The sequence below is a fragment of the Streptopelia decaocto genome (assembly GCF_964273445.1).
Source record: "Streptopelia decaocto genome assembly, chromosome: 17".
NCBI lineage: Eukaryota > Metazoa > Chordata > Aves > Columbiformes > Columbidae > Streptopelia > Streptopelia decaocto.
In genome coordinates this window covers 7747306-7763987 of record NC_138672.1, presented here as the reverse complement: position 1 = coordinate 7763987, position 16682 = coordinate 7747306, and the positions used below count along the sequence as shown (strand labels likewise).

At 52.7% G+C, this 16682-nt stretch overlaps 1 protein-coding gene across 3 annotated transcripts in view; it reads right to left on the bottom strand.

Moving 5' to 3' along the window:
• Positions 1-362: 362 nt before the first annotated feature.
• PLPP7 (phospholipid phosphatase 7 (inactive)) overlaps positions 363-16682 on the bottom strand; it is a 23756-nt gene continuing 7436 nt past the window's right edge. The window contains exons 2-4 of one of the 3 annotated variants that reach the window (XM_082068107.1): positions 14853-14940; positions 13047-13515; positions 363-1213 (exon numbers count right to left, since the gene is read on the bottom strand). In XM_082068107.1, the coding sequence (XP_081924233.1) occupies positions 849-1213; positions 13047-13497 (816 nt within the window). In that variant the 5' untranslated portion in view covers positions 13498-13515; positions 14853-14940 and the 3' untranslated portion in view covers positions 363-848. Of the gene's footprint in view, positions 1214-7146; positions 7315-13046; positions 13516-14852; positions 15612-16682 lie in introns of those variants that run through there. The other 2 variants (XM_082068108.1, XR_014185616.1) reach the window with 2 other exon arrangements.

Below are 16682 nucleotides of genomic sequence, written 5' to 3'. Positions count from 1 at the left end.
CTTTGCTCTGTATTTAGACCTTCTTTGCAAACTCACCATGACCCAGCACAATGCCTGTTCCATTACTCCCTGCTAGGATGAAAACGAGCAGCTTGTATTTGTCCTTCACCAGACCAAAACCACCACAGCACCCTCACAGACCAGATTTTTGAGCAGCAGACAAAAGGCCGGCTTCAACATGCCACCCTCAGTGTCCTGAGCACCCACCCAGGTCCACCCCATTCAAAATAAACCATTTCAGTGGTCGCTTGCATCCCCTTGGTGAGCAAAACTGCAAGACCTGCTCCAAGTCGAACACGTATCTCAAAGCCACACTGAGCTGGCTTTTGTCCCTTCCCTCATGATAAGAACCAAACAGGGCAGGATTTTTACGATTATTTATTATCTTTGAAGCGCCGGCAGTGTCCTGACCCTGTACAAGACACAACTGCTGGGCTTACAAAAAGAAAAAGCGCTGTGGCCAAAATCATTTAGCCTCAAAAAAGTTAACGAACATGTTCTTGGGAAGCTCTCAGGCGCTGCCCATCCTGAAGACATTAAAGGTGCCAATGTGAACCACCCAAACTAAGCAGACATGTAGCTCATTTCTCTCACCTGTAAAGCTTAATTAGGTTGCTGTCCAAACACAGTATGAGGATATGGCCAAAACACAGGTATGGCCATTGGCTGCTAAAACCCAATCCATTGCAAGAAATATATATATTTTTTTTTCAGGTGGGGAAGCAACATTAAAAAACGCCACTACTCTGGAAGTTACGACCGCTTCCAACAAACAACATGTAGAAAACACTGGGAGGGAGACAAAGTATCTGCTAGTTTCCAGTGGAAAGGCAACAAGTCCCCCATGTTCACCAGATAGATATCAACATCTGACACGTGTTGGAGGACATCCATATCAACTCCACCAGCCTGAACTGCAAGTAGCCAAAAACAAAGCCAGACAGGACATCTGTGATGTGGTGCCGTCCGATCATGACGCGGGAAAAGCCCACGCAGAGGGCCCAGAGGACCAGCAGGATCCGGAGAGGGATGGCCAGGACCAGGTGGTTGAGGAAGAACTTGGAGAGCATGGCCGCTCGGCTGGCGTGCCCAGCTGGGAACGCGTAGGTGTCCATGGTCAGGTAGTCCAACAAGCCGGGGGTGATGTCGTACGGGCCCTTCCGCTTGGCCAGCTTCTGCAAACCGGCCACAATCACGATGTCCAGGAGCAGGGCTACAAAAGGACAGATGAGGAGGGAAAGGTCAGAGACAGAAGCAAAGTCAAGGGCAATTTTCATGGCAGAACGTTCAATGATTGTCGGTGTCTTTAAATAAAAGTTTGGGTTCAGTTCCAGCCAGATGTTCACGGTTGACCTGCATGCAACCCATCATCCTCAGGTCACCACCCAAATGTTAATTAATCATCCCAGTTCACACATGGAGAAGGCAAACGCCATTATCGCTGTCTCACAGAGGAGAAACCCAAACCACAGAGGCAAGTAACCCACCTGGGCAGGAAGAGAACAACTGGTAAAGCTAAAATTGAAACTCTTTTGGCCCTCAAACCACCAGAGAAAAGGTGTCCCACAGCACTTTTTGGTGCCATCCCTCGTCCTCTCCTAAACCCACCTCGTCCCTCCTGCCCTGAGCCGGCCAGCGGGACCACACTACACAGGCAGATTTCACTAACATGAGCGTTAAGAGACAGTGAGCCAAGGGGAAAGCCATACAATTAAGAAAAAGAGCTTTCGCTGCAGGTATCAACACCAAATCACCTTTCTTCCCTAACTGCTTTGGGAATGAAACCCATCAGCACTTGTCTTCATCATCCTCCTCTTCATCCCATCCCCTTTGCTCCAGCCATTAGGAACTGTCATTTCACTTTCCTAGCATTGATTTTGTTTTGCTTTCATCTCCTCATCTGCTTTTCCCCAGCCCTCCTAATTAGTCAGAGTGCTGATTTCAGCTCCTCGCAAGCAATGACAAGGAAACACAGACCATCACCGGCACAGGAACACGAGTTGCCTGGGCTCTGATAAAGATCTTTCCTTGAGAGCTGACAAGGTTTCAGGAGGATGGGTGGGAAACGAGATGGCACACTGGAGGCAGGCGGCTCCTCCTGCCTGCTTGGCACCTGGAGGGAGCTGGGACACGAGGAGCTGTCACAGCAGCTCTCCTTGCCCACCTCCCGCAGCTGCCACCTCTGCACAGCCGCCCTGGCAGTGCTGCGTCAAGGAGCTGATATTTACCCTGGACACTCTCTCTCCTTATGGGAAAGCTGTTTTTCTTCCCCATCTGAAGGGCATCTTGCGTGGGGAAGGGGGACAGCAGGACCTCCCTGGACCTCCTGCCCACCAGGTCCTGCCCGAGCCACCCCAGAGCTCTCAGATCCATGGAGGGGACACGAAGCAGAGGAAAAGATCTGGGCACCAGCTCCTCGATGGCACAGGCAGCAGTGGGGCTCCAGGTTAAATACAAGAAGCAGGAGGGTGACGTGAAGGAAAGGTTCACAGGTGGCATCTGACCCCAGCACTCAGCAGAGCGGTTCTCTGCGTTTTAAGATTTCCTGATGTTTTTAAGGGGCTGGCTGGGGGGAGAAAGGGAGGGAGGGATTTCAAACAGGGGCTGCAGAGCCCTGGAGCAGCCACCCACCACGGTTTCCTGGTAAGACCAAACGCTTGCAGCCACCGAGGGTGACGAAGTGCAGGAGCTGCCAGCTGTTACGGGGCTCTGCTCACACGGGGCTTCCTAAATCACCCCCAACCCAGCTCCTCACCCCACCAAGGTGACCCCCCTGTGGCCCCGATTCAGCACAGTGTTTCAGGAGCTGATTTTCAGAGCTTACCAGCTGCATTGCCCATCAGTCCCATCTCCCCCAGACAGGAGGAGGTGGGTGAGAGCCGAAGCTCTGGGGTGCGATCGCAGGAACCCCAACTCACGCATTCATTTGCTACACCAACACTGCCAAGAGAAGACTCTGGCCCAAGCTGCTCCTGCTGAAATCAGCAGCTTATTGCATTGCCAAGGAGCCCAGCCAGGAGCCAGGAACCAGCCTGGACACCCCAAAAGATCCTCAGCGTCCCCCCATGGCATTAAATACACCCACTACAGACCATTGCCCACCAAATCCACCCATAGATCAGTAGCACAAGCATCATGTGCTTTAGCGACACATGGTGTTCACCATTGCCTGTCAGTATTTTGTTCTTACAAATCTTTTTCTGGTCAAAGGTGATTTCAGGGCAACTTGAGGGATGCAGGCTTGTGTGCATGGAGAACAAACCAAAGAGCTGTTTTAGTAATCCTTTCATTCAGAAGATTAATAAAATGGGCCTTCAGTACTGCTAGGTTTGATTTTTGTCAGATGATGCACAGAAAGCAGAAAGCCTCGTTTGCCCACATTTCAAGATCTGAAGGCATGACAGCATTAAAACCGCGGGTTAATTTGCCGTTAAAAGAGAAAAAAAAACAACCAAAGATCACTTTGTCTGGTGCTTTTTTCTGACACTTCCCCCTGCACTTTCTGTTCCCTCCATGGAGCAACTTCTCTATGAAACAGCCCCCAGAGCCTGTCCTGCCCTGACCCCTGAGGCACTGGGGGGGTCCCGCGGCCCTTGCCCAGCTCCGGGTCTCAGCAAAGCCCCTGCAAATCCCCGGGGGGGCCGCGCTGCACCCCTGCCCGCTCCTCCTGCTGCTGCCGCTGCTGCCGCCGGCGGGCAGGCGCTGCCAGAGTGAATCAGCAGGCAGCGTCGCTGCCGCCAGCGCGGCCGCCAGCCCAGCCTGCAGAAGCAGCTACGGATGCTGCCGTCGCCCAGCAGCCCCAGCCCTGGCCCTGTTTCTTCGCAATTCCTTGATCTACATCCCCACTTGGACTTGGGCTCACTTGCCTTTTCCCCTCAACGCAAACCAAATCCTCCCTCCTCAGGTGGGCACATCCAGGTTGTAAGCAGGAGGTTGGAGCATGGAGGGTCTTGGTCTCTTGCCCCAAGTAACAAGCGATAGGACAAGAGGAAACAGCCTCAAGTTGTGCCAGGAGAGGTTCGCATTGGTTATTAGGAAAAATTTCTTCCCAGAAAGGGTTGTTGGGCATTGGAACAGGCTGCCCAGGGCAGTGGTGGAGTCACCATCCCTGGAGGGGTCGAACAGACGCACAGATGAGGTTCTCAGGGACATGGGGTAGTGCCAGGGGTGGGGGAACAGTTGGACTTGATGAGCTTGAGGGTCTTGTCCAACCAAAATGATTCTGTGATTGTACACCAGCATTCTGCAGCTAAGGGGTTAACTCCCTTCTAGGCACCCTTGGTGGGTCCAGCTGCAGGGGGTGTCTCTGCCTGGGAAATGCACCTGCTGGCTACCCATGCATCCCAACCCCTCAGCTCTGCACCTGCCAGCACAGCCACAGCCACCTGCAAACCAGCATCGTCACCTTCAGTCTGCCCTTCCCCTAACACAGAGATGTGCAAAACCTTTCAGACTGAAGGCTGGAGGAAATACAGCCCTGTAAAAGACCACCGAAGGGAGCCTGCAGCAGGCAGAGAGATGCCTGACCAAGGGGTGAGATGCAAGGAGCAAGAAATGTTAATTTTAAGCATTTTTTCACCATGCTCTTCCCCAGATCCAGGTAACACTGGATTTAATACATGAGCAGTGTTGGATTTAATATCCAGGTAGCACTGGATTTAAAAGAGTAAAGGAAGGATTAGCTCTTGCCCACTGCTCCTACCACATTTTTCTCAAAAATATCCAGGATTTCCCCTTTGACCTGGCTGTTAAGGGAAACAATCCTTCAGATTTCCACTGCAAAACCATCTGATCGCAAAAAAGCTCCATTACCATTAAAACTTCCTTAAAGCGCAAACCCAAAGAGCAAGTCTTGTCTGCCTGTGACAATTTTAGCATCAGAGATCACCTTGGTATTGTAAATAGCCAACATCTGGCATCAGACGCACAGTAAATGAGCTGCAAGTGAGCCCCCTGGGCAGACATTTTATATCTATTAATACAAAAAGGAAAACAAATATCTGCCTTGCTGCTACCACCAAATGTTAGGAGCCCATTAGGAGTGGAGGTGAGGGGAGAGGCGAGCCCTGTGTGCAAGGACGAACCCAAAGCATCGCTGCAGCAGAACCAAGCCAAACCCCAAAGCTCTTATTTAAGGGAAGTCAAAACAGTTGGACATCCCCTGTCACTGTAAGGTCCTTTCTGTCCCAGTGCCCGAGGTGCCATCTCTGCTGCCATCCCTTCTGGAGCTGGGGCTGAAAGAGGCTGAGCATCCTAGGGGGCACTGGAGCCAGGCAGCATCTCCAGGGATGGAGGCAGATTCCCACTGAGATGTTTATATAAACATGTTATCAAAACCGCAGCTGAAAAACAACCTGGGTACAGTGCTGGGGGCAAGGGGAGGGAGGGAGGGAAAAAGGAGAAAGCCAAAAAAGCCCTTGGCCTCATCTGCTCCTGCAGCCACGATTCACATGACTTCACACTCATGGGGCTGCTGGGATGAGACACGGCCCTCCAGAGCCCAGCCTGGGAGATCGGGATCGGAAACAGAGCCATAAGCTGGTCTCGGCTTCCCAGTGCCACGGGGACAGCAAAACAGGGTGGTAAATGCCCAGGAACGAAGTGCGAGCCCATCCTGTGGGCTCAGGAGGCACCCAAGCGTGGGAGCAGATGTGCATCAAACAACCCGCTCTGCCAAACCCCAGCACAATGTTAAAGCAGCGACAAGCTGGCAATAACTCAGTGCCTGGGTTTCAGAGCCTGCAGCCTGCTCTGACCTGGTGTCACCGTGTTGGAGGCCACACCGGGCCCGCTGAGATGGCCCATGCTCTCCATCACAGCTCCCGAGGCCACGGTTATGGCCATGGCTGGCTCTGAACGTCCTATATGCCCCAGCTTAGCCAGCCTCGCTCAGGAGTGAACCTTGGACAAACATCACCATTCCCAGGAAACAGTTTCTTCATAATTAGAATTCAAATTTGTTTTCTTCTTTTTCTTCTTACTTACATGCCCCCTCCTACTGCTTCTGAACTGCCCAAATCTCCCACAGGCATTGGGTTCCCTGACCTGGAAAATGAGCCATTTGCAGCCTCGACTAGTTGACATTAATGAAAGATGCAGGTTTCAAAAGCATCTTCACTCTCCGGTGGAGTTGGTGGCAGCTAGAAGAGCTCCATTCCTCTGGAAGTGCACCCCTCTACTCCATTTTCTTCCCCAAATGTGGTACTATTAGGTGTAAGAGCTGACAAAAGGCACAGATGGCACGACACACTGAAGAACCAATGAATCAGACACTGCAGTGTTTTGGGGGGAGGTTATTTTTTTGGCTGAACAAGCAGCGGAGTGGGGTAAGTGACCATGGGGAGGTGAAAAAATGGTGGAAAGCAGCATTGTGCAATTAATTAAACCAACAAAACACCCAGCTAAAAATAGACCAGCTACATCCTAGATGATTAGAAACAGCCCTGAATGCAAACACAGGCTGCCTGGAGTTCTCCCCTTGGAAATACTGTGCCCTTGGGAGCTGGGCAATTTGTATCTCAGTATCATTGACTGTGTGGGGCTGTGTGGCTGGGGGACGAGATGCAGACGAGAGGGTGAGCACAGGGAGAAGAGCTTGTGCTGATGGAGGAAAGGAGCTGAGCCCCAGGATGGCTCAGCTGCCTCCCAGAAGGGCTCCAACAGGTTGCAAAGCCCCTGTCTGCTATGGCAGAGCACAGGTAACATCAGCACATCCCCGAACCATGCGCAGCAACACACACAAGGACAATGGCACCGTATGGGATGAGCTGGAGGAACAAAACTGCCTTGGGCTGATGAGCAACAGCATCTCCCAGCCCACAGACGCTGGGCTCCTCGCTCAGACTCAGGGCTGCTTAGGCTCGTGTTTACACTCCACTGCCTTCAATAAGGTAAATCGGATTCTGCGGTGTTCAGAGAGCCTCCATCACAACTCATGGTGCGTTAGACCCAGCTCAGTTAGGTCTGGCAGCATCCCTGGATAGACAGAAATGGAGAGCGAGACCAGAACTGCATTCCAGGTGAAAACAAGGAGCTTTCTTCCAAGGGGAGGGAATACAGAAAGTTCATCTGATTCCCATCCCCATCCTCCACCCAGCCTGGGGGTAGCGGGACACCCCATGGGCTCTGCTCCTTCCCCTGACTCACCTCGCTGCCCGACGCTTCTCCACCTTCCTCTTCCCAACCAGTGCTCTTGTCAAAGCGCATTAGCTGCAAACACGCTCACCCACTTCTCGGGATTTCCCTTCGGGCCAGAGCCTGGCTCAGCTTCCCCAGTAGCACTGGCTCTGCCCCAGTGAAACAGCCACTGTCCCCTTTGGGCTGCAGGCAGGGGCACTAGGAAGCGGTTCCTGGCGTGACAGACAGAAGGATGACTCATTTCCCATGTTTATTCCCCCCTCTTCCCATTCAACAAGCCTCGCGCTTCTTTTCTCTTTCACTCTGCATTCAGGCAGTGGAACATTTCACTCAGATTTCAGCTGACTGCAGTTCCCCCAAGGGCTGCACGCTGATGGCTGCAGGGTTTGCAGCATCCTCCGCACCAAACAGCCGGCCAGAACCTGAGCTCCTCGCTGCTGACCGGTACCAAGGGGCTGAGCAGACCATGGATCTGATATGGGTCCCTGGAAATACCCCCTGCCAGCTCCAGCAACAGCCAAATGGTCCCAGCTTGTCACTGACTGTCCTTTATCTGAAGGGACACTGCAGATTTGCCAGCCTGCCCTGCAGTGAGCAGTATATATATATTTATATATATATTTGCTATAGAGGAAGCAGGCGAGGAAGGGAAGGGGGGAGGGAAGCTGGGAGAGCCAGGCATCACTGGCTGTTCAGAGATGCCCGATCTCATCAGCTGTGAGGGGATGAACGCTGAGGACAGCACCCACCAAAGGACCAGGGACTTTAACTGCTGTATCTGGGCAGAACAAGAGGCAGATTAGCAGCCTGATATGATGAAGGGGAATATTTAATGCCAGGCTGGCCCTGTGTTGAGATGCTGGATGCAGGGAGCGGGTGTCTGTGTTGTTCCCTCTGCCTGGCACCCACCGTGGGTCAGTCATGTTGGGTTACTTGACATTTAAACATTTCCACCTCGCTGGGCAGAGGTGCTGCAAACTTGCTGGGATCCCAGTGGGCACTGGGTGGGCTGGGAAGGAAGCAGGACTGGGGCTGAACCTCCTCCATGTGCCAGGTTTTACAAGGAGGGGATGGTTCTCACAGGGTGCCAGCTCCCGAGATGCTCTCCCCTCCCCTGCCAAAACATCACCTCAGAAACACCTGGCTCAGAAAACCCCTAGCCTCACAGTGAGGAAATGAAAGGGGGAAAAAATAGGCACATCTGGCCCCAAACCATCTCTGGGGGTCTCGGCTTAGCAAGTTCTGATGTATCTGTTGTGCAGCTCCCCAGCCGCTCTGCCGGGTCTGGGCTGCTGAGCCCTAGGGCTCGACAGGACCAGCTTGTCTGCACTGCCTGGACGTCTCATCTACTCACTGACCTTTACCAGCAACGGGCTGTACTATCTGGATTTGCACCACACGACTCCAAAGAAAGGCATGACAACACCTGAAGCACCTCCATGGTGCAGGGTCAGCGGGTCTTGAGGGGTCTGGCAAAGGCATTTCTCACTCTCTTTCCTTCCTAACCCACCACTTCCCTGCCAATTTAGTCTTGCTTGGAAGCTGCTGGGGCAAGACTGCAGAGTCCTGGCTTATAAATGTATTTATAAATACATATATATATATATTTAAATAAATATATAGATGGCTCAGGATAAAGTCACAGGTCTGCAGGGGACTATGCCTCAGAATATCATGGCTTCATTCCCAGTTAGACTAAAGCCAGGTCAGTACTCAGGGAGAAGGCTGGAGAGAGCAAGAGCCACCTTCTTGCTGACCCTCGGAGTGGAGAAGTGACCCTAGGGTCCCCTCCTTGGGTGACAAGCCACCTATCCCAAGTTCACCACACTGCTCACAATGATACGCCCACACCCCACAGCACCATTTTACATTATGGCAATAAATGCTTAGTGACAGCACCAAAAAGCAAACCCAGCCCTCAGAAGCGGGATGCGGATGCAGCTGGAGATGGATGAGGGCTGGAACCTGTGTCACCAAGACAGGACTGCGACTGCCAAAGAGAAGACCAGGGCTTTCTCTTCTCCTAGTCTGAACACCTATTTCAGAAAGCCATGACCAAAGCAGAACCAGTTAATGGCTGGTATTCCAAACTGAGCACAAACAGGTATTTTATGTGCAAGGGTTAACCAAGCAGACATCCTCTGACAGCAAAGGCTGGACTGCAGCAAATTAAACAAGGTTCACCGCATTGGGTGGAGATTTGGCTCTAAACACAATAGGTGGACTTCAGAGTGACCACTTTGGGCAGATGACCACGTTCCATCCCCATCTCACGGAGAAGGTGCCTGGACCTGGAAACACCATCAGCCTAATGAGATCAGTCTGTTTAGCTTAATAAATAGGAGGTGAAGAAATGGCTTGAGCACTATCCAAAATATTGAAAGGCAGAAGAGATGTGGGCTAAAAGAGCTATTCAGCTGAAGAGACAAGGGGATGCAGACACAATGGAGGGAAGAGGAGAGTCAAACTAAAAGCAAGGTGCTTGTGAGAATACCTGCAACTGCAGTAATATAGAAATGGTTCTGACAAGTTCACTCTCACTTGTAATTGTACATCAGATTGTTTGGTCTTTTTCCCTTAACAAATTGAACAGGAATAAATTAAGGGATGTGCTACAGCCTGTATTTTGCCGTGGGTTAGATCAATGATCCAAATGTTCTTTGCTGGCTTTGCAGTCAATGAATCACTAAATTTGGATCCACATCCGCAGCAGATGGATCAGAACCAGAAACCGAGGTACTGCTTCTCCCAGGGTTTAATGGAGTTTCCATCCAGTTCTGGAGCAGATCTGGGAATTTTAGGGAAAGTTTTATGTCTGTGTTCCCAATGACAGCCTGATTGCAAGGTTCAAATGATTGTCTAAGCACCTCAGTTTTCATTAAATCCTTATGATTGCAGGGAAAAGTTTGAACAGTACTAAAACTTCCAACAGCAGTAGATTAATAAAATTATCTCTAAAATTTGGGGGTTTCCTGAGTTATGATTTTCTCAGTTTGGCCAGGGGGTGCAAACTTTCTTCCTGACTCTCCAGTAGTTGACGATGCTGCGATAGTCTTCCTGAAAGCACATTCTGGCACAGGGATTTTTCCAATGGGCACAGATTTCTGATTTCTGCCATCTTTTCAGTAACAGGCTGCGAGTGCACTTCTCTGGCTGTTTGGCATCTGCCGGAAAAGATCACCATGAGGAGAATCGATAAATTCCATCACAGATGACAAACACCGAGGGGAAAACATTGCTTGGGGTTGCTAATCAACAACTGCAGTCAGGATGGATGGAGCATCCCAGGGTCAGATGCCCTCACCCTAAATGCTCCCGCGTGTGTTGGCCAAGAGCTCCTCAGGCACAAGGGCCCCCCCTCCATCTGCAGTGGTGCTTCTGCCAGGTTCCCGGTCCTGTTTCAGTCATCTCCTGTCTCCTCGCCTTGAAAGTCTAATAGCAAATCCTAAACAAGCGCTTTGCGATGGGCTGGCTCCCTGCCCAGAGACTGCATCAGAAATTCTGCTTGATGTGTCAAACCCTCAGCAAGCAGAGGGGGAAGGGAGGACAGCCAGGGAAGGTAAGTTAGGGGTACCGTAGAGAACCCCAAATTCCCTGTTTCCCTCTCCAGGAGACCAGGGAAGCACCAGGAGGTTCCATTCCCTTTGACCTGGCCCTACCCAGGAGGGCTTTACACCACATCCTGAAGGATGTGAACCATGGAAAACCAGCAGCGAGAGGGACCAAGGATGCCAGGTGCAGCGGTCATGCCATACCCTTCCTACTTGCTCTTGAGACCCCACTTCTCATGGGATCTGTTGAGGTCCACCAGCCCCTGCTCCCCAGGAGTCTTTCCTCCATCAGCAATGCAGGTATTGCAGCAGCAGCTACTCAAATATTCGGAGATCCTGACTGCAATCTTAAATATCAAACCAAGGCCACGCTCACAGCAGACGTCTGCTCTTGGGCTGACACAACTCCTCCTGAGGAAGGTCTGAACAGAGAGGCTCAGGGCACCTTGGCCAGTCCCACCAGTCACTGTTGTCTACTTGGGGGACAAAACTGAGCACTTTGGAGGCCACCAGACCTACAGGGCTGTCAAGTCACCTTGTGAACTACTCCTTCACAAAATTTAACTATTTGTTTGGGGTTTTTTTTGGCAGGTGGAGGAGGGGGACATAACTAGTGTGTCTAGGCAAGGAAGCAAGACTTCGGAAACCCCCTGTGTCGTCTCCAGGCACCACATTTTTGTTCAGGAGACCTGGAGATGCAGGTAGTGGTGCATGGCTGAGCTCTCCCAGAGACCACCTGATACTCAAAGTTTCAATGCAACCCAGAGATGGCTTTGCATTTGGCCTCCTCACATGTCAACAGAAGGGTGAGAAAACCTTTCTTGTTTTTAAGCCAAAAGCGGCATTAGCTCTTTATAAGGATCTCAAGTAATTTGGAGTCAAAGAGGTCAGTTTTCAGGCTCCAAAACCATCAAAGGCTCTCGGGTCAAGAGATATCTGGAAACTGTGCTGGCTGATGTTAGTCACCTACTATTTCATCCTCGTGCCCTTTCAAATGGAAGCTGCTTTTCTCAGCGCGAGGTTGACCCCGCGCAGCGAGGAGCCCCTGGAAGAACTGCTGACGTTGGCGGGCTCTGCATCACGCCGATGCTATTCTGGCTTCCTCCCCGCGATGGCCTCCCTTCATTAGATGTCACAGCACGAGGATGGTCTCTTTCAAAGGCAGAGGGGAGAAAAGGCAGCTACCACTGTGCTTTTCAACCCAGCTTGGTGCAATCTTCCCCCTCTCTGAAGGATGAACTTGTGGAAAAACACCTGGGACCATGACGCAGGAACCGCATCACATCACAGTCAGCCCGTGTGGACAGGACGTCCCTTTCCTGAGGTGCCTCTGAAATAATATGTCCCTATGTCACCCCAAAAGGCTCCCTGAGAAGCAAAGGCCTAAAACCAATGTTTTCAGTTTATCTTACCAACCAGAAGAAGTAGTGCTGATCACTGTTTTTCTGGGGAGGGTGAAACACAGGGGTGGATGACAGCCAGATGAGACAGTAATTAGTCACAAGGAACAACATGATAACCAGGCCCCATGCCAAAGGCAGAAGAGAAAAAGCAAGGTCCTCAGGTATCAGGATCTAAGGCAAGTCACGCCTGGGCTCAGCCTGGTCACTGGTGGAACATCGGTGCCCTTGGGTGGGATGGGACCTGCTCAACTGAGAAGGCACCTCCTTTAACACATCCCAACCTTCAGAAACAAGAACCACCGCACAGGAAAGGAGAACTAGAGAGATCCCAGATCTGCGTGGACTCCAGGTCAAATTAGCACATGGAAATGGGGACAGCAGCAAGAAATGGCCTCAGGGGAAGGAGGATGCAAGATCAAACCACAGCAGGGAAGGAGACAGGACTCCATCACGCGGCAGCTGAAATGTGGAGCCAGGGTCTGTGCAAGCCGGTGGCGAAGGGATGGAAATCTTTTTTTCTCAAGGATATCCTCAGGCTCCGATCCACAGATCAAAGATTAAAACCTTTATGTTTCCCCCACCTATTAAACCACCAAGGCAGGTGACCAGCGATTAAATAAAAGACACCGCTGCTGGTATCCACCTGCACATCACAGATGCTTCCTTGGGCTGACTGGACAACCCTGCCCCATGCAAGACCAGGGACCTGCCCTTGCTTTGTGAGTGTCACCACCTACCAGGATCACTCCACCCCTCTTAGACAACTTCATGCTACACCCATCACCCATGGTACCCAGGACCAAGACGAGCGATAAGTGCAGCATCCACCCTAAAGGTCACTCCTGCTTCCCAACCGCGCCGGTGCCTGGGAGCGCTCAGAGGAGGAGTCCCGGTAACGCTGTCCCTTGTGACCAGGGCTGGGCTTTCTGGGCAGGGAGGGAGGTTTGCCACTCACCTAGCAGCAGGTTCATGAGGACCTCCTGGCCTGCCAGCGTGCTGCTCTTCACCAGGCAGATGAGGGTCCCCGCGATCCAGGGGATCCCGTGCCCCGTTATCCCCAGGAGGTTAATCATGGAGCGGGCACCACCCCAGGAGGAGGCTCTGTTGGCGCACACTCCCAGCCTCTTGGACATGCAGATATCGATGGCCAGCAAGGAGTTGAAGGCGATTCCCTTGAAGGAGGGGTTGAGCTGCATGCAGTCCTCTTCGGGCAGCTGCTGCGACTGCCTGCGCTCCTTGGCGCTGCTGTTCTGGGCACCGGCTGCCCCGGCTTGGCTGCTCTGCTTTCTGCCGGAGCTCCTGCTCTCCTGGTTCCCCTTCAAGGGCTGGTTCAGGGAGAGGAACTCAGCCCTGTTGAGGACATTGTTCCTGTCTCTTGCCCTGGACCGCGGCTGGGATGCTGGCATTGCAGTCTCTAACGCAACCTGCTTTGCAAATACCGGCGGAGGAGAGAAATCCTTCTTCTCCCTGCAGAAAGCTTCCCCCCGCTCCCACCCTCACGAGCCGGGAATTTGGGAAGCTACAAAGGTTCCCCTCTGTTGCAGTTGCCCCCAGCACAGCCTGCTGCTGTTAAATATAGAGTAAGGAATGCACATGGCTGTTTACTTCATGGGCCTTGCAAGCTTGGAAGGAAAATTAATGCCAGGCTTGGCAGCCACTCCAGTGCCAGGGAAAAAGGTTAAACAGCCAATAGATTGGAAGAAGAGGAGGGAAAAGCTTCATGCCAAAGGTTGGTTGCTTCTGGCCTGGTCTATTTAAATCTTCCAATTGCTTATTCCCCTGGGCTGCAAGGGAAACTGGGAAATGTAGTTTTTTGGCATTACAATTCGCATTTCAATATCAGACAGTCAGAGCTGGAGGAGATCACGGCATCCCCTCCTCCCCACGGCAGCAGGTATTGCTGTGCTGCCTGGCTTTGCATGCTCCAACACTGGGCATTGCCCAGGGGCTTCCCCACAAGGGGCTTTCCCTGGTTATCTTCCCAATTTGTCTGTTCTGCAACATCTCACCCCTGCTAGGACACCCTAAATAGCACCCACGTAGCCCTGGTGTGGGTATCTTTCAAGCATCACCAGCCCCATGCTCCCTCCTCCTCAGAGTCCATCCCTGCAGCAACTTCCATCACTCACCCCATCCCTGGACCGGAGGAGAAGCAGCACCTGCCTCCTGATTAAAAGAGACACGGCACCGCTAATGAATTCCCATCCCCCTGCACCTAGCACCGAGCGTGGCCTCAATTCCGCACGTTTCTGCCCTGTCATCCAGCATCGCAGATCCCGCGCTGACAGCAGGTGACAGGCGATGCCGGTGTCCCCGAGTCGCGGGGCTGATCAGCAGCACAGGTACCAGCGCTGGGGAGCGGGCATGGTGGGATAGGGGGAACAAGGCTCACGCCAGGCCCTGGGGAGTCCTCCTGCAGAGGACAGGGAAGAATTGCCCTTCCTCCTGCCATGGCACATTGTGCTCCATCGCTTCGCCTGTGCACAGCCTGCCAGTCTCCCTGCTCCCCACTGCAGCGGGGTGAACCCCCCGAGACATCTCCCACCCACCAATGAGCCCTTGAGAACATCCCATCTGTGCTCACAGCTCCGGTTTACAGGTCTGCATGATCTCTCTATAGCCCCCGAACTGCAGCCGTGTGGATCTAAGCTTCAAGCACCGCTCGGAGACACCGTTCGTCTCAGCTCCTCTGGCCTGAAGGAGCATCCTGCTGCGGCAACCACCCGAGCCAGCCCCACCCCGGCTGCCATCGCCGAGTTACCTTCCAAGCGCAATGGGCTGTCGCGGCTCCACACCACCCACACGCTCAAGAAACAGGATTATTCCTGTGCAAATAGGCTGGAAATCCCCTGTGGACAGAGAAGTGGAGAAGAATAATATTGTACCAAGAAGCAGAACAGGCACGTCTCTTGGTGCCAGTGACATTTGCCTGTGCAAACATTCAGTTACAGAGGTCAGCATTTGTACAGGTAACCCTGGGAGTCAGGTGCCCAGGTATCTTTAAAAGTCTCGTCCAAAATGCACAGGAGAGCTTATGTGCTAAATGAAAGGTGGTTATTTGCTTTCTAAGATAAGAAAAATTCTGCACTTTCTTCACACTTTCTATCCACAGTTCTCAAAATCCTCTAGATGAACTCTGCATCCAGCCTGTGCCCATCTGACAGGCTGGCCAGGGATGAGGACAACGCTTGGCCAAGCAAGTGCCAGAAGTCCCAAGGAGCCTTTGCTCATAATCTCCCTGTTACGAATCACAGGAATATAATACATGTCAATTTACTTCTGAATCACACCCTCCAGGAACCTACCCCTCGTCTGCAATGATGCTCCTAGCTGGAAGAAGAGCTCGTCCCCTCCTCAGGCACCCTGACCCTGCCCATAAACCACAACCCCATGGCTCAGGTACCATTTGGGGCTGTAGCAGCCTGGGGAAACTGCACAGATGCTTCCACATCATCGACACCCACCAGCTCCCGTCCGATCGCCGGCTGCGCGGCCGCATTCTCACGCTATCACAGAACTCAGCACCCCGTCCCTATCTGCCTGCCCTCATCCCGCTGCCCGGCTCCGAGGCATGTGGAAAATCTCAGCCCACCTGCCATCAGCCGGCCAGATAACCCTTGTCACTGCTTCAGCTTGGCTGTAGCCATCACCTCCCCGCTCGACAGCCTCCCTGTTTCTCCTGCTCCACGCAGGGCTGCTGAAAACATCTGTGAGCAGAGGGTGAAAGCGCTGGTGGCTGGGAGCCTGCAGAAATAGGGAGACTCAATCTCTCCCTCCTATCCAGCCCTGTGCTGGGGATGCCGAGCTATTGCTGAGCATATTCCTCAGGTGTTGTCACCTGGGGAAAAAAAAATACCTTGAAAGCCCTGGGAGGGAGTTAATTTAATTTGGTGCCTGTCTCTTCTGCTGACACTGATATGGGGGAATTTCTCTGCCTTACACACAGAGCTCCCTCAGCCTCCCTATGGGAACCCAGCCCTGCATCCCAGAGGGAAGAGGATGGAGGAGGAAGGGCGGCATGGGACAGATGTAGGGCTGGGAAGCCCCTGTCTAAACTGCAGCAGGAAAGGAAAGAGATTTGGTCTCTCCTGAAGCCAGGTGCGCTGTCACTGCTGGTCCCAGAGGTTAAACCGAGCTCGGGAGGGAAATGTCACCAATTCCTGCACTGTGACCATGCTGAGCACCGTCCCACCATGCACACAGAGCTCAGAGGAGACACGCTATGCTCTCAGAACAGCCACAAAACCAGGCGTTTATAAATATCCCTGCTAAACCTGTAGACGGACTCCCTGCTCCAGCAGGGCTATTCCAGGCCTGACACATGATCCACACGGGTCATCGAGCACTTCGGAAAACACCCAGACAGACAAATCCAGACAGACAAACCCGACATGCTCCATGTACTGTGTCCGCCCGGCCCCGGCCGCACTCCCTATGCAGTGCTGCAGCCCCTGGGGCTGGGGGCTGCTGGCCACAATTCCCCTCGTAGCCACGGCCATGCACGCAATCGGCGGCTGGCATGGCCACACAGACCATGCTGGAGATGCGGGTGGGACGAAGGGGACAGCAATGTCCCCTTTCGCCGCAATTC